This window comes from Mytilus galloprovincialis, chromosome 2, assembly GCF_965363235.1.
Source record: "Mytilus galloprovincialis chromosome 2, xbMytGall1.hap1.1, whole genome shotgun sequence".
In the NCBI taxonomy this organism is placed as follows: Eukaryota; Metazoa; Mollusca; class Bivalvia; order Mytilida; family Mytilidae; genus Mytilus; species Mytilus galloprovincialis.
In genome coordinates this window covers 52,244,800-52,264,033 of record NC_134839.1, presented here as the reverse complement: position 1 = coordinate 52,264,033, position 19,234 = coordinate 52,244,800, and the positions used below count along the sequence as shown (strand labels likewise).

The following is a 19,234-nucleotide window of genomic DNA, read 5'->3' as shown; positions in this document are numbered from 1 at the left end:
ATAAAAAATGCAGCGCGTACAGATAAACAGAATTTTGGTGAAGAGTCGAGGACTCTTTTGGTTCCTTTACCACAGGAACCTGACCATGTTGCCAGAGAGTCTAGGTATTGGTTTTGGAGTCAGAAAGCAATGGATAATGCGGAGGGAGACTCCGGAGTACAAGAGAAGTCATGACGTCTTGTGAATCTGATGCCCGACTGGGTAGATGGGATTCGGGAGACTTACCTAGTACTTTGGAACGGGGCGTACTCCACAATCAGGGCAACGTACCAAGCATTACCTTTGACGTCCCGCGGACGATTCAGAGTAACCGGACCGACCACTAACATCGTACAGGTGAAATAACCAGTAATTTAAATTATACTGGCATTAGTAATTATAACCAATTTTTGAGCGTGCTTATGATATTAACTTGCAAAAAAAAACTATTACAAAAAGAATCCAGCACTTTATAATGGGGAGGGTAATTGGGGACACTATTTAGTTCAGCTTGAATTAATTGCAGCAATTAACAAATGGTCTGAAAGCTTTAGAACTAGCTACTAGCTTAAGAGGTACCGCCCAAAGTATGTTAGCCGAATTAAGACCAGAGATGCGGACCAATTTTATACGCCTTAGCGTCTCTTTTTCAACCAGAAAACCAAGCTGAAATATACAGGGCGCATATGAAAAGTAAAATACTCGGACACACGGAACAAATACCTGTGTATGGCCAAGACATAAAACGTCTAGTAAGATTAGCGTATCCATCAGCTCCGATAGAGGTTAGCGCGATTGTTTTATTAATCATGTTGATTCCCTAAATGATGCAGACATGGAATAGGATATTTTAGACCAAAGCAAAAAGGATTTATAACGCTATTCAAGTAGCTCTTGAATATGAAGCCTTCCAAAATAATAGACGTAAACACGGCACTATGCATGTTATGGAATATTTTAATGAATATTGAAGAACTGATTTTTAAATCAAAGAAGTACATTTTCATGTTTGAGGACAAATATTTTTTTTTCAAAGGTGAGGGAAGTGTGACAAAATGTCGGTTCCCTGAAATTGAACTGGTTTCCCCTAAATATGTGTGATGACGTTGTTTTAATCATACTGATAAATGACTTTTGTTATTAAATATTTCTTGTATAACTATGTTTAAACATTGTAACTCTAAAACTTTTTTATTATCTGTGCCTTTGTTTTTAAATTCGGAACACCTCTGAATTGTTTATTTCAATTGACGAACAATGACGTTTTACCTATTTTGGTTATAACCAGTTCCGGTTTCGGTAATTTATGTATTTTCCTAAATGGTAAATGGTGAATGGTACACCAAAATGGTAAATGGTTAACACAATCAGTAAATTAGTTTACCTAAGTGCAAATACGGCGAAGAATACAGATAAGTCTTCAGTACGATTTTACATTTGGCAAGTAACACTCGCTAATTCAAGGAGATTTTATAATAAATATAGATACCATTTACCAGAACAAGCATTACGAGGAGACAACATTCGTATTATGTGGGTTAACAGCACTTCTGTGCTGTGTTGACATGAATTATCATTGATATGGTCATAATGATAAATTAACTGTTTACAAAACTTTGAATTTTTGAAATACTAACTTTTTAGGCTTTTCTACCTCAGGAATAGATTACTTTAGCTCTATTTGGCAAAAAATTTAGGAATTTGTGGTCGTCAATGCTCTTCAACTTCGTACTTTATTTGGCCTTTTTTAACTTTTTTTTATTCGAGCGTCACTGATGAGTCTTTTGTAGACGAAGCGCGCGTCTGTCGCACATAATCCTGGTATCTCTGATGAGTTTATTTATAACGAACCTTTGGGTATTAAGGTTTACCATTTGCCGCTTACTAAATTCCAACTGTTAAACTTTCTGAGTCTATTAATAAAATTTAACACCGTTAAGTTATTCAATATATATATATGTATTGTTGATATTTAATGCATATTAAAGTTAATATAAGTTTTTTTTTTATTTAACGAGTCTGTTATTCTTCCATACGTCAATACGGAGAGTTACCATTATCCAGAACCTCACACACTTTCACAGTCCAATAACCTATATCCCAATTTACGCCTTTCTATTTGAGTCTTTACCCTACCAGAGGAACCAACCTTACCAGGTTGTATACAGAAAACCAGAGTTCCACGATACCAGAGTACCACACTAGCAAAGAAGGGTCACCAGTTAAAACTTTTATTTCCTATATATTTATGCATTCTTACAAAAACACATTCTTGTAGCAACACACTAAGGGATACACATTTATAGTTAAACACTAAGGCCTGACCGCTCGGTTTTCGTTACAGTACTATGATTTGTTGGTTTAACACCTAAGCAAGACTTTTTTATCGAATAGACTGATTGTGAAAATTTGTCTGTGAAAAAACTTATTTCAAGTATTACTGTCAAGTTTTGTTATAGTTAGTTCAATAGATTTAAGAGTATACTGAAAGACAACATTTTCAGGGACTTGAGGAAAATTTAATAGAAAAATCCAAATCACGCCGCAACAGGATTGAATATAGTGTGGACCAATTAATTCACTAATAAATGTTCAAATATTTTAGTTTTTACATGGATATTCAAAGACACTTTGTCGTGTGTGCCTCAAACAGATTAAAATAGGGTTAAACATTTTAAAAGATGTCGTAGATGTACGGACAAAATGTATATTTCTTTTTAGTAAATGAGTGATGAATGTAAACAAAGTAACAACACTTATTCAGCACCTCATAAGGAACATTCATGCCATGTTTGGTTTCATTCCATTTAGTGGTTCTCTAAACAAAGACATTTGTATGTTTTTTTTCATAGGGTCGTATGTTAAACGAGGTCCCCCGCTGGAGGCCATCTTGGATGATGGATCGGTTTCAAAGACACAACACATGGTCAGCACCTCGTAAGGAACATTTATACCGTGTTTGGTTTTATTCCATTCATTGGTTCTCTAGAAGAGGTTCAAAATGTGAAAAAGTTAATGACGTCGAAGACGATGACAACGGACTACGGACGCCAAGTGATGAGAAACACTTACCTGGCACTGCGGGCCAGGTGAGCTAAAAAAAATGTATGGGGCTTTATTTGCTGGGATTACATCCTTATGTTTTATTGAGGTATGACAGGTGCTTAGCAACAATTTGGTTTTCAAATAACGCATTAAAGATAAATAATAAAGTAGATGTCATCAATATTGCTTGGTAAAAACTAGAAGCTCCCAAGAGCCTGTGTCGCTCACCTGATTCTACTTTGGTTTGCAAATCATGTAAAAATAGATTAAAATCATAACAGATACCCTAATAATGATTTAGGCCAAATTTGGTTTAATATTGGCCCCGTAATTTAAAAGGACAATAATTCCAACAAAATGTCAATTGACATTTTTTTTCTGATGCTGACTTATGTGTTTATCTTCTTTTCTGGTTTCATTCTATTCAGTGATTCTCTAGAAGACAACATTTGTATGTTTTTCCCAAAGGGGCCTATTTTATCTTACTCCTCCTGCTGGCAGCCATATTGGATAAAAAAAAAAATCAGCTACAAAGTAACAACACTTGATCAGCACCCCAAAAGAAACATTCGTACAATATTAGGTTTCAATCCATTAAGCGGTTTTGTAGAAGAAGAGATTTGTATATATTTCCCAAAGGGTTCTTTGTTAAACTAAGTCCTCCGTTGGCAGCCATCTTGGTTGATGGATTTGCTATAAAGTAACAACACTTAGTCAGCACATTATAAGGAACATGCATGCCTTGTTTGGTTTCATTCCATGCAATGCTTCTTTAAACAAAAAATGTGTTTGTTCTTCCCATAGTCCCCGCTAGCATGTTATTCCATTTAGTGGTTCTCTAAAAGAAGAAATTTGCATGTATTTCCCATAGGGTCCTCTGTTAAATTAAGTCCCTCTCTGGCGGCTATCTTGGGTGATGGATTGGCCTCAAAGTAACAACACTTGGTCAACACCTCATAAGGAACATTCATGCCATGTTTGGTTTTAGTCCATTCAGTGGTTATCTAAAATAAGAAATGTCTATGTCTTGTCCATATGGTCCTTTGTTAAACGAAGTCCCCCGTTGGCGGCCATCTTGGATGATGAATCAGCTACAAAGTAACAACAATCATACGGAATATTCAAGCGATGTTTGGTTTCATTCCATTCTTTGGCTTTCTAGAAGAAGTTCAAAATGTAAAAAGTTAACGACGACGTTGGACTATGGACGCCAAGTGATGAGGTGAGCTAAACATAAAGAACAACATCTATTCATAAGTGTCCGTCAACATGCATGAGCCAGGCAAAATGTTACTGTCTAGTCCAAGTAGAAACTAGCGATGGATGTGTCTATATATTTCCCTATGTTCAAGATGTTCAATGGGAAAATATTTTAACCGGAATGGTCTGTATCTGTGATTTCACACTGGCACAAACAACATGAATTATAAAAAAGACATCATTCGTGCATAATTATAAACCAATATGTAAAGACATTCAGAAAAAGGAATTATAAATATTTAATTACAAATGAATGTTTTTTTTTAGATATAATGGCAAGAGGAAGTAAAAATTCAAATATATCTTAATTTCATTCAAACATTATACAATAATGCATAGGGTTTTTTTCACATTACAGTTGATGACTACATTAACATCGTTTCAAATATGTTCTGAAGTACCGACTCTACTTGGCGATATCAGGATATGGGTACTTAGTCGGAAGTTGTGATGATATTAAAAACCCGACATGGATAAGAATTGATCAACAATGTAAAATGACCAGGCTTTGATATATATATTTTTTATTATTTAGTTGATGGAAAAATATGATCTGTATTATTTCTTAGACAAATAATATTAAAATGATATACTATATGATGTAAAAACACGTCTATTATAATGATGAACATAAGTTGTTTGTACATTTTTCGGAATGTAGGTTAGTAAATGTATAAAGCAAAATATTCTTTAAAATGAGTTATCTTTCATTAACTATCACTATCCCTTATATTTACATGTACGACTTCTGGTTATGTTGATAATTTCGAATCTTAATAGCAGTAACTGAAACAGTTATAATTTACTCTTTAGATGTTTCATCTATATACAAGAATGACTTGTCTTTTTACTTTGTTCCAATTCCAACAAGTCAGGTAAATTTATGAGATTATTGTCTTCCTTGAACAAAAAGGAAAATAATCAAAAACATAAATAAAAAGGTAGGTAAAGGAACAGTTCTTGAGCTTCCTGAAGTTCTTTCCTTTAGCTTTACAGTGGTAGGTTTAGCTGTAACAGAAGATGTGGTATATGTGTGGTTTCGCTGTTCATCAGGTATAGATGATTCCGTAGTGATCGTAGGCGTGGCTTGAGATTCTGATGTATACATTTCAATAGATCTTGTACTTGTATCACCTTCCACTGTCTCTTCTGTAGAAGATGACCCTGCAGAGTTAGTAGTAGTGCTAGTTCTATCTGAAGTCAGTGGTGTCGATATTGTGCTTGCAATGTCAGTAGATGGAACTGAAGAAACTGTATAGTCAGTTACACTTATAGTGATATTTGTCATAGAGGACATTGGTGGAATGCCATGATCTACTATCATCACCTTGATTTGATACACAGCAGTTGTATTCAAAGGAACTTTTGTTCTGATGTTTCCAAGTGTCTCATCTATGGTAAAAACTGATTTAATATTTTCATCATCTATCTCAAATGATGTTTGATCGTTGTCAATGTCATAACCTGATAGTGTTAATATAACGGATCCAATCAAAACATCAAATGGAACGGTCTGTGAGTAACTGGTCATGTTGAATATGGGGGCATACATGTTACGTGGTCCAAAAGTGATATCATACGTAACTTCTACACTCTCCTCAGCTGTTTCATTAGAGGGGAAAAAATCAAAAATATGAAGAAAAAACTTATCAAGAATATGTGTTGTCTGCCATACATTTTTTTCAATCATTAGTTTCCTGTTTGAACTTGATTCACATTGTAACAAATATTGATTATCAGCAGGGTTTGCACTTGTGATATTATTTTCCGTTCTAGTGTATGTCCAGGTTGATGCGTTTGCTGTTACTTTGAGATGTACGACTGTATAGACTTTGTTTTGGGATCGCACGTATGAGCTTGTGTATAACTGGCTAATATGTCCTGTATACACATCGTAGACATCAGATCCATTCTGACTGTTATAAAGTTTATCTGGCATGGCATTACTATCCACAACGTCATTCACCAAAAAATCATCAAAGTCATCAATGAAATGTTCTTTATCTATTCTAACCAAGTGAATAAGTTCATGATATTCAAGTTCATCCAATAATGACAATTGTGGATCTCCAAGGGGGTTGATGTTTTCAAAGGTAGCAGTGTAGTTGTAAAATGTCCCTTTGAGAATGGATGTCAACAGCCAACGTGCAGTTTTTGTTTCATCGGAATTGATGTCTCCGAAATCAACTGAAAGTGATGGAGCAATTTGATTATTTCCAAGTTGTGCACCTATAACCTTAAATGTTATCAATAAACCTTTTTCATTTTCAATGATTTCTGGCTGGGCAGATGAAATGCGCAGAGCCCGTGCTATGCCAAAACCTGCATTCATTACAGATACTGCTAAACTGAATGGAATAATTGGCTCAACAACATCTGTTGTTAATGGATCATCTCCTCTTACATATTTTTCATGGAAATAATGCACCACTAGACTAGGATTAGGTTTTACAGTTATGGTGTCTGGTAGCAAAGGAACGGAAAAGTTTGAACCACCAACTCTGTATGATAACCGACCTCCAACATCATACAATGTGTCCTCTTGTGGTGCTGCTGTAGAATAAGGTATCATTAACCATTCAGCTGATCCTGACAAATCTTTTCCAAGGGTCCCTTCTCCATCTACACCTGATATTCCTATCAATGATGGTTTACCTGGGGAAAGGAAATATAAAAATTATGTAAACCTCAAAAACAAAAAACAAAACAAAAACAAAAAATATAGAAAACGCCCAAAAAAAAGGACTTCTTTTCAAACTAAAACTTTTATACGCTTCAGGATGTAATAATATTTGACAAAAAGACGATTTTTAGATAAAAAGTGTGAGTGTTTAGTATATAATTTAAGAAAACATACATTTTCGTTACCATGATCGAAATGTACATCGTCTCAACATTAGAAAGTCATCAATGACTTTACGAAGATCCAATGAACATGTCGCAATATTTTCTCATGATGCGGAATAAGCCAATCAAGTTAAACCCATGTTTGGTTTCACTTTCTTGTACTACATACCTAGCAGTGTGATACCAGAAATATCTCTTCACGCAAGAAATATATAACAGGTCACTATCATAAGAGAATGTTATTTGTCCAACATTATTTGAATATTTACAATAATCGTATCATTTTGACACCTATATCACCCTGCTCGGCGACTTAGAATGGTGAGCTGAACTTAATAGCGACGTAACAATGTGTGAAAAATTATCAACCATGTCACTGTAGGTGAGCAGGACAAAACGTGTTTTTATTAAACAGTATGCTGATAAAGTAGTCCTTCTAAAATGTAAGATTATATCAATATAGTTAATAGAAAACTCTGCCAAGCTTATTCTCTCACCTATGGAAAACTTATCCTTTGAAGACTCTCCATTTCGATATGTCTGAGTAATTCTTATTTCCACCATTATATTCTCCAGTGCAGATGTTTCTCCATTTTCTATCTCCAGTCTAGCATTGAATGCATCACGTGTTAGAACTAATTCCTGGACAATTCTTACTCGCACCTTAGCACAAACAGATTCACTGGAACCTCCATTACTTCCACTCTGTAAAAATATTCCAAGCATGATTATTGTTTAGCTTAAGGAGACTTGTAATTTTGCTTATATTCACATACACATGTCGGACCAGAACTGTTTTCCTTTAGCTCATCCACAAAATATGTTCTACAACTATATATGGTGTCATCAATATATGTTAAGCCATATAGATGGAGTTGTACTTATGAGAGACTATTACCACATATAGCAACATTGAAGTGAGTAACTTGGGTTTTGATCATCTTTAGCATATAGTACCGGGATTTTATTCTTTTAGTCATTTCCTATGGTTGTGTTCTTCAACTGTATCAAGTTACAGAGCACATAGGAAGAAAACAGAGAGCCAGGGTGTTTCTTTTGACCCCCATAAAAGTTTGCTTGTCAGGGGTATAATTAAGAAGATCAAGTGTTTCCCTTTCTATCAAAATACAACAGTCGTGATACTTGCCTCTATATAAAAATACAGACTTATGTATACAGGATGAATTAATTGATTGTTTGTAAGTGTTATTTTTTGGTTGTTAGTCGAACTTATTGCACTTGCTAGATGTTGATGCTTTCAATATTTAAAAACAAATAACTAGGAAACCTGAGCCACAGTGAACAAATAATTATGAAGTGTGTTGTTTGTTTTGAAAACTTAAAACTCAGTTAGTTTTGTTGAAAAAAATCTTCTCTATTATAATATCTATATGATACACAGCTGTGATTATTGTTGATTCTAAAAATGACTTCAGTCAATATATCAACTATCAAGCAAACCTTTTCTAGTGTGGTCAACATTTTGGAAATAATGAATGAAGGGATTCCCGACCTATTTTTACTTTAATTTCCAAAGTACTATTAGTATATGGAAGTGGTTTGTAAGTTCAAACAAGACTGCCAAACTACATTTGTTATATACCACATATTTTATATATCACATATTGTATACTTTACATATTTTATATTTAACATATTTTATATTTCATATATTTTATATTTTACATGTTTTACATATTTTATTTCAAGTTGTTATTTTAATCAAATAAGTCAAAGACACTGTTGATGTTCTTTTGGTTGCAGCAAGAAACAGGCAAACTGTTTAACAACAAACTAGATAATAGGATTATGAAACTCCTATGAAATCGACCGAAATTTTTTGTTTCCAATCAATTTGCTCAGTATTTTTTTTTCCGACTCCAAAGGTTTGTGGATGTAATATACTTATCAAACGAATTCGTTGATTTCTTCATATTTCCTTAGTTAATTAAATTGAATTACACAAATACTATGTTATCTAAACTCAAATAAATAAGCCATCATAAGTACTAAAATGTTGATACCTTAGCTTCTTGTTCCGCTGTTTTGTATGTTTTTGTTGCATGGTCAAAAACATCAAATATTGTGTCAAATCCCTTTGTCTTAGCGCTCTTGAAATCACTAATGTATTGTTGAATTCCTGAATTAAGATTCTTTAAGTTAATAATATCTTCAGTACCATCAAGTGTGTTTAATGTTCCATCCTTCCATGCAGTTGCTTAAATGAAAAAGAAGAAAAAAACATTTCTATTAAATATTTATATAAATTGATATTTGCGAAACAGCAAGTGGAAACTATTTCATGTTTATGTGTAAGAGTCGAATCTATGTCCAGTCCCAATCTTTGCCCTTTTCTCTTATTTGTTTCACACCCAAATATGTGGCTATTTGCCACGTGTCAAATCTGTGTCCTTTCTAATATATGAGTCCTGTGACGTCATAAAAATCAAATATGTGTCCCTTTGTTGTATTTAAATCATTGTCCTGTATATAAAATTGACCTTTAGGTCTTGTATTTGAACGGGACTTGGTACAGGCATATATGGAATGTGCATGTGGTGAGGTTAAACATATCTACCAGACATGGCGTTTTGTCGGTTTATTTTCGATTTTTGAATGTCCCTTTGGTATCTTTCACCTCTCTTTTAGAAGCACTCAGCCCTCTCTGTATCCTAGGACCATAGTGGAACAACATAATACAAGAACAAACAGTAAAATACAGTTTTGAATTGCTTGCTTATTCAGATAGACACAAAGCACAAATATAACAAAGAAAGAAAAGACACAAAGTACAGTTTAAGAGAAGTCAAATTAATAATTGTTTAGTTTTTGTTCTCCAACTGTTTAGGCTGTTCTTTTCTATGCATCTCTTAAAATTCTACTTTTCTTTAAATATGAGAGGGTTGTTTCTGTAGTCTGTTTTCAACATAGATCAAAGCAGTAAGAAGATCATTATAAATACAAAGCTACTAGAGGACGCCTTCACAATTAAGAGCATGTGGATTTAATTATCATGAATATTTCAAAAGTAACATTGTCAATCGATCAAACTAATGTTAAAAAAAGTAATCAGTGAACAGTTTGTTTCAATTTCCATTGCTTTATTATGTTAATCACGGAATCTTAACTTAATGAGAAGAAGATTACCGGAAAACATTTTCTTTTCTGAACCTTTCCTTAAAATACCCAAACTAAATAATTAAAACTTAGAATGATTAACTACAATGTGTATGTTAAATTTAGAAGACAGAATAGTAATCAACTGATTCAATCTTGTATTTTGAAAATGGACACACTAATCAAAGCATCGCTGGTGTTGTGATCCTGACAATTTTTAAGATTGTCAAACATTTCTAATCTCATTTTCAATAGTTTATCAACTACTGCAAGACATTTCAAGACAACCCTCAAAAGTTAAAAAAAAAAAATATGGCAAAAATGTAAAATTTACTTATTTGTATATCATGTTTTATAGATCACTTTTGCTGTAAGAAGATTCTCTTTCTCTATTACACTTTATAATATTAAATCCCATGTCGCAAAACATAATAAAATCGTCATTTAAGGGCAATTACTCCAAGAAGGTATTGTCTTCTGGTGAAAATTGACTGTCTATCGATATTAACATTCTAAACATCTGTTATATTTCCTCTATCGATATCAGTTTTTTGATAATAAACTAAATTGATTCGTATGTTCAATCTTAGCCTTGTCGACCATGTTGGTTGGTAGGCAGGATCATCGGACACATTTGTTGCACAGTGGGTTCCTAAAGAAGATTTTGGCCAAGTTTACTTCTAATTGGTTCAGACGTTTCAAAGAAAAATATTTTTGTAAAAGTAAATAAACGACAGACTCCAAATTATTGAATTTGTTTACAGTAGCTCTGTAAGAAAAGTGAGCTTACAAAAACAGAAATAAAGTACCTGTGTTGTTCCATCTTTGTAAGAATTTGTTCAACGTAGATTTTTGTGTTTCGTCTATGATCGTACTTAGTATATTGCTGAATTCATCCGATGACAACTGGACCCCTAATTGGCTTTCATCAGCTACAACTGTTCTAAATGCTCCATACCATGAAGAATCAACATCATACCTTTAATTCAAAATGATGCTTATAATGAGGTTCTTCCTACACAGATAAATTGCAAATGATTTTTAACAGATATTTGAGGTAATTCTGTTGTTTCATAGTGTTGTTGAAATAATCATCTCAAGTGTGCTATTAATAAAAGTAATTGAACAAAAAAAAAATAAAGATGCAGCTATATCAATTGAAAAAGTTTTAAATAGAATAACAACATCTGTAACAAGTCAATTATTTGAGACGGACTAGAAACTTAGAAACAGAAAAAGCAAAGCATTTGTACTACTAACAATGTAGGGAACAACCATTTAATTTAAAGGGAAGAAAGTCAAAAAATCAGTCACAGCATTGGCCAAATAAATTAGATAGTTTTACAAAACTATGGTAAAACACTTCTGTATAAGAGATATTTACAAAAAAAAAAAAAACAGTTGGAAAGTGGCTCGGAAAATCCGACGCATTAAAGAAAAACGTTATAACATATCTACATACATACCTCCCCTTTTTTCCTTTATAAAATATATTTTATGGTTTTAAGTTGATATCGTTGACCTTTCAATAAATAAGTATAAATTAGGAGAGCACAAATATCGAAGCATTGCTCGATTAAGTAAACGTAATGCATGTGTATGTATAGTATGTTTACCATCATTGAATGTATATAGTTTGTGATCTTTAATTCTGGTTATCTCTTACTTCTATAAAATATAATATATTATTTTATTTACATGTTTTCATCATTAAGAATCTGCTTCATCATAGACATAAAATTATCAACAGGTTTGGCAGCATCTAACAAATTGTTTACAACTTCACTGCTAACATCACGTCTTCGCCTTCCACCATTTTCACAGTTATTATAAACATCAACCAGACATCTAAATAATGTCAAAACATATTAAATATTGATAAAGATTGTTTCATATCTAGATTTTATCCTTAAGATATTTAAAGCATAAGAAAGGTTGGGGCCAATTTTGACCCGTTATTATAAGAAGCAGTCAAACTATATAACAAGTCTGAAATTGAATAAACAACACATCAGAGAACTTATGGAGAGTTATTGCTATTCTTTGCAGAACAATTTGTTAAGATGAGATATATAGCCCGATTTAATACTATACTTACCCTGTAAAGCAATTTATGCATGTTAAATGTCCACAAATTTCATTCTATGAAGGTGTTAGCAAAACAATTGTAAACAAAATACTACGAATATTATCGAGAAAGTACTAGTTATGCTAGCGTCATCTGATTCAATTGTTGAAAGGCTCACAGTGCAATCAGATCAATGAGAACAAGAATGTGTCCAAAGTACACGGATGCCCCACTCGCACTATCCTTTTCCATGTTCCATGGACCGTGAAATTGGGTAATTATCTAATTTGGCATTAAAATTAGAAAGATCATATCATAAGCAACAAGTGTACTAAGTTTCAAGTTGATTGGACTTCAGCTTCATCAAAAACTACCTTGACCAAAAACTTTAACCTGGACGGACGAACGGAACCACAAACGGACGGACGGACGAACGGAGCCACAGACCAGAAAACATAATGCCCCTCTACTATCGTAGGTGGAGCATAAAAACATAAATCTTCAGGCAGTAGATTAGTAAAACTCTTATGTTATCATACAAATAGTTTTTGTGAGAACAAGAGCTTAGATATAAGCAGATGTGGTATGCATGCCAATGAGACAGCTCTCCATCCAAGTCACAATTTGTAAAAGTAAACCATTATAGGTCAAAGTACGGTCTTTGCTCACACCGAACAGCAAGCTGTAAATGTCCCCAAATATTACTAGTGTAAAACCATTCAAACATGAAAACCAAATGTCTAATCTATATAAAAAGAACGAGAAACACTTATGAACCTTATCAACAAACAACAACCACTGAACATCAGATTCCTGACTTTGAAAAAAATTCAGCGGGTTTAAACGTTTAAATAGGTACCAACCTAAACCCTTATCTGAAACAGAAGTGCAACATCACAACATAGAAAGACACACTAAAGAATAGCAAGTGAAATGGTCTAATTCAATCATAAAACATAGCAACACTAGTGAACATACACTGATCGAATAAATTTGATTTATGGTAAAATGTAAAAACAAAATCAATAAAATAAGGGGTGAAGAAATAAAGACAACAATAGTATACCACTGTGAGATGTTAAAAATTTAAAAAAAAAAATCTTTAACAAAAAGTCACATATACAATGATATCCACAGGTAAATGAAAATAATGTTGTGGTAAGGTATACAGTTTAAATGGAGAATGAAAATATTTTTTACAATGTTCTTAGTACGAAAACGTAAAAATTAATAGTAATACAAAACACTTATCAAAGGTGATATATAGTCGAGATAAAACTCTGAATAAGTAAACATTAAATAACAAAACATTTTTACAAATATTATCATTAGGTTAAACTAGCAAGAAAGTACGATTTGAGAGTTCTTGCAGTTACTGACATCTAGTTCAAAGCTTAAAACAAGTATTAATAAAAACAATCATGCATCAGAGACTAAAATACATCCCAGGAATTTAGTATTTTAACGTCATGGACAGTCAGAGAAGACATGATTTCCGCAATGCCAAAAAAATAAATGTATCGACAGGCAGCAGTATAGTTAGGAGTTAACTTCTTCATAGCAAAAAATGATCGTGGATTTTCAATTACAATACATCAATATGTTACCTAGCAGCTGTGTAAAGCGTTGAGGCAGTGATGCCAGCAGGGCCTAGATACCTAGCTACACAACCAGAAAATGTATCTGTAAGTCCAAGTAAATCATTCAGTGAACCACTAGTTCCTCCAGTATTTTCGTTCTGTTAAAAGAGCAAGAAAAATGATCTCTTTAAGTATTTTGGCAAAATAAAGTTAAATCAATGAACTTTCAACCTTTAGTTATGTTATGCACTAGTAAATGAATATAAGTCATAGCTGACTCCAAGCGAAGTGTCTGAACAATATCATATATCAACTCTTAATCCTCTAGAAAAGTGTGTGAATAAATTCAACAGGGACATTTTACCATTCACTACAATTTTCTTTATTTTCACATTTATCAAAATATTAGTTATCCTGAAATTATTTAAAGAAATATATGGTTGACAGGTAAACCAGATATGACTATTAAAACTCAGAAATGTATATTCTGTTAAAATTGTATTCATTAATAACATCTGTTCACTCTCTAGACTATGAAAGTTTGTGTATGGGAAATTTCAAAATGGTGCAAAAAAGATTATGTCTTGATAAATCCGAGAAAGTTTGTTCGGAATCTATTTACTTGCGAAGTCCAATTTTGTATATGAAACCTCTGTAAGTAAAATAGACCATGCACAATGACGTTCAACCCGATCAAACAGCAGTAAACAGCCGATTCAAAAAGCTTAATTGAAATCCACTCACTTGGAAGAGTTATATTTGACACGAAAGAGCAAAGTCCATGTCCTATTAGGTTAACTGATTATTGTTTAGCGTACACTTTAAAACGCTTTACATGGTAAATGATATTGACCAAAAGCCTGATAACAAGACCATGACACTCTTATTTAAAGTTCCCTAGAAATAATGAACGAACATTTCGTACATGGCCATTATATGTTAGAATACTTAAGTATTTGGTATATTCGGAGCAGGGGTATACACATTAAAATGTTCTTACACTAAATGATGTTGCCAAAGATGATAAAGCCAGCCCACATCCTGCAATAGGGTTAAAACCCAAACCACAACTTTTAATCAAAGTAGCTGCACAGTCACATGACAATGGAGTCACAGGATTATATGTTATTGATGATCCAGATCCTGTACCAGAACCTCCCACAGAATCTACAATAAAAACATCAAATAAATATAACTAAAAATGTTATCATATTTGCAAAAAATCCATTAATGTCAGAGTACATGATCATCAAACTTGCTACGGCCATGAATAATATATAACATTCTGACAACAAGGTGAGTAAAATTCTTTATTTACAAATTGTTCAAATACCCATTTATTTATTTTTTCAGAAGGGAAGTGATATTATGGAGCTGCGCCATGAGCACATGACACGCCGGTCGCTTTTTCAACAGATAAACTTCCATTATTTTTATTTTTGTCAGATCAGAAATTAATATATATATAAAAAAATTTAATAGATATATTAGCCAACCACCAAGGTTTAATGAATACTGCTCAAAGTACTTTTGATTTTTTGTCCGAGAACTGGAAAATCCTTTTTTATGATTGGAAACATTTACCTTGGAAACGTAAACTCTAAAAATTTATAAAAATCAAAAGGAAGCTTTATTCAATAGATATAAACAATTTACATAAGTTTCATACAAACTGCACTCAAAGCATTTTTAATTTATAGTTCGAAAACCGTTTTAATGAATAAAACCAAATAAATCGGAAACGAAAAACTAAACATTTATAAAAAGCGAAATAAAGCTTTCATCGATAGAAGATGCTCCAAAGATCTATGTAAACTGGTTAAAGCATTTTGAGTAATTGCAAGACATATTGAAGACAGACATATAGACGGACGGACGGACAGACGGACCGACGATGGCATAGTATAATATACCCATAAAAACGAATTAATAAACAACTGTCTGATTCCATTAAAAACGAAGGGAGGGCGGATTCAACATGGAGTTCAAAAATGTTCATGTGAATAATGGAAAAAACACATGAATTTTGTTTGTTTTTTTTTATTAAAATAATAATAAAAATATTGTTTGTCCCTTGAAAATAAAAAGTCGGTACCTTAATAAAATCGTTCTATTGGTGTAGATAATTTGTAGAGTTTAAAAGCTGACACGATAACGCAGGCTAAAATAGAGTAACAAAAGGCGAAAAAAAAAGATTTGAAAATAATTGATTGATTGTTGGTTACTCAACGTCCAGTGGCAAATACTTCATGCATGTTCATCGCGAGAATAAACTAACAATAGGTACATTTTAGATAGGTACCGTTGAAAGAGGTCGTCCGGGATAATTGGTTATAAAAGGTTCCAGGATTATAATTTAATACGCCAGACGCGCGTTTGGTCTACATAAGACTCATCAGTGACGCTCAGATCAAAATAGTTATAAAGCCAAACTTGAAGAACATTGAGGACCCAAAATTCCAAAAAAAAAAGTGCCAAATACGGCTACGGTAATCTATTCCTGGGATAAGAAAATCCTTAGTTTTTCAAATAATTCAAAATTTTGTTTTAAAAAAGAAAATTTATAAAAATGACCATATAATTGATATTCATGTCAACACCGAAGTGCTGACTACTGAGCTTGTGAAACCTTAGGGGACGAAACGTCCACCATGAGTGGCATCGACCCAGTGGTGTAAATAGTTATCAAAGGTACCAGGATTATAATTTAATACGCCACACGCGATAAAGATCGAGGGAATTTGGACTAACATTGGAAAATTAAAGCATATGGGATAGTGAGAGATATTAGCAAGCAAAATCGAGGGAATTCAGCTTCAACAAGCTATGCACGGGCGATATGAAATAAACAGTTTGGAAATAATTATCAATGCGACCTTAACCTGCATTTCCGAACGTTTTGAAATAGGAAAAATCCGTAGCTCTTTGCAGCGAAAATGATTTTAAAATATCATAAGGACCTAATAGATGTTGGTCTGAAGCTGAAGTCATCATATTTCAGCTGGAGTACAATTGTGTTATTACAATAACCTTCCTTTATCATTCCTATAATAACACAAATGATTAAAATCACACCATTCTCCGAATCCTCTTCTAGAATGATGACATCCAAGGAACAAATTGGTTTAAAAATAGTAATAAACACAGTAATCAAATACTCACAAGATACACCTCCTCCTCCTCTACTACCATCACTGTTCCCACCACTAACTCCACCACATGGAAGAGGTGGTCGGCCAGGATATTCCCGTGTTAATGTTATGTCAAGATTTCGTGTTCGTTTACTGCCACATATATAGTCATACAAAACAGCCATCCCACATACTGAAGCTGCAGCAAAACTTCTCTTCTTTCTTGTATTCTTAAGTGTCACTAAAATCGATACTTTGATTGTTGTGTTTGCTGGGACGTTGCCAATCTCATCAACAGTCTGAATGAAAGGAGAAATTTGTTGAGCTAATATCTATATTTGAGGCGTAATATAGCCTGATTTGCTAACTATCATTAAAGACTATTGGCAACAATGCAGCCCCTCTCAGTCCCATTTGTTTTTGCAATAGCATTACCTAAAGATACAACTCAGTTTAAACTTTCTTATATGCAAATCATCTTTTTATCATGCTTTAATTTTGAGTAGAACACACGAAATCGCTGGCATTCAGAGCTTGGTTGAAAGTATGTAAACTGTAAAAAAAATATTTTATGATTGGAGAATTTCAGGAACGTTATCAAAAGTCATAGGTACTTGGTGAAGTGACAATTGTTTTAGCCTTCCCCCTTTTTCCAAACTCAATTAGTTTTTGTTTTCTGTTAATTTCAAGTATTTTTACGTTTTTCTGTACACGTTGAACAGATATATATAAATATATACAACTCGTCTAAACCACACGTGAAGCCCAGGTGGTCGTGTGGTCTAGCGGGACGGCTACAGTGCAGGCGATTTGGTGTCACGATATCTCAGTAGCATGGGTTCGAATCCCGGCGAGGGAAGAACCAAAAATTTGCGAAAGCAAATTTACAGATCTAACATTGTTGGGTTGATGTTTAGACGAGTTGTTATATATATATATATATATACAATAAATAAAGTGTATTTGCTGTCTACTATGGGTTCCGGGTCTGTTGTCCGCGGCGGTCGCCGATAGGTTGTATAGATACCCTATATATAATATATCAGTGGCCGCCGTGGGTGATAGGCTTGGAATTGGTAGTAAATATACTACTAAGTATTCAATGGTATATTATATAGAGACTCTCATGCATGCTCATATAAGTTTAGTAAACGTATACATGTATGGTCGTGGTGTACAGAGGAACGCGAAATATTTATCCTTTCCCCAAGTACTTAAGTATGAAAACTATGTCACGGTAATTTTAAAACATTCCTAAACGGAAGTCTTGTCTATGCCCGATGACGGAAACAATATTCGGACACCTTTATTTTCGTTTTTCTCCCAAAATAACCTAAACTGAATAATCATAAGCAAGGATGACAAATACGACTATGTATGATACCTATAGGACACAGAGGCATGATGATTAATTTATTGTGGAAGGAAGAGAAGCGACACACAAAATGAGGTCTTCGCATTTAATAGTATAGATGAATAGATATACCTAAACAAGAGTGCAAACGCTGAAATGTCGCGCCTTCTTTACTTATTATTATACCCCCGCTTTGAAAAAAGGGGGGTATACTGTTTTACCTCTGTCTGTCCTTCCGTCAGTCCGTCAGTCCGTCAGTCCGTCAGTCCGTCAGTCCATCAGTCCATCAGTCCATCAGTCCGTCAGTCCGTCAGTCTGTCAGTCCGTCCGTCCGTCCCATGAATATTTTTCGTCACATTTTTCTCAGGAACTACACTACCAGGATTTCTGAAATTTGGTTTCAGGCTTGATATCAGTCAGCTATACTGTGTGATGCGTTTTCAGATTCATCACTCGACAACTTCCTGTTTACCGAACACTTGTATCATTTTTACACCTGATAGCCAAGTTGAAAATTTTTCGTCACATTTTTCTCAGGAACTGCACTACCAGGATTTCTGATATTTGGTTTCAGACTTGATATAAGTCAGCTTTACCGTGTGATGCGTTTTCAGATTCATCACTCGACAACTTCCTGTTTACCGACCACTTGTATTATTTTACACATGATAACCAAGTTGAAAATTTTTGTCACATCTTTCTCAGGAACTACAATACAAGGATTTCTGAAATTTGGTTTCAGGGTTTATATAAGTCTGCAATACTGTGTGATTCGTTTTCAGATTCATCACTCGACAACTTCCTGTTTACCGAACACTTGTATGATTTTACATATGATAGCCAAGTTGAAAAT

The 19,234-nt window shown here is 33.6% G+C and overlaps 1 protein-coding gene across 1 annotated transcript in view; it reads right to left on the bottom strand.

Annotated features, from left to right (window-relative positions):
- Nucleotides 1-4,552: 4,552 nt before the first annotated feature.
- Nucleotides 4,553-19,234, bottom strand: part of LOC143062059 (uncharacterized) — a 55,031-nt gene continuing 40,349 nt past the window's right edge. Inside the window, exons 16-23 of the mRNA XM_076233906.1 lie at nt 17,059-17,326; nt 14,897-15,063; nt 13,924-14,054; nt 11,947-12,096; nt 11,058-11,227; nt 9,156-9,349; nt 7,629-7,836; nt 4,553-6,939 (exon numbers count right to left, since the gene is read on the bottom strand). Of these exons, the coding sequence (XP_076090021.1) occupies nt 5,174-6,939; nt 7,629-7,836; nt 9,156-9,349; nt 11,058-11,227; nt 11,947-12,096; nt 13,924-14,054; nt 14,897-15,063; nt 17,059-17,326 (3,054 nt within the window). The 3' untranslated portion in view covers nt 4,553-5,173. The remainder of the gene's footprint in view (nt 6,940-7,628; nt 7,837-9,155; nt 9,350-11,057; nt 11,228-11,946; nt 12,097-13,923; nt 14,055-14,896; nt 15,064-17,058; nt 17,327-19,234) is intronic.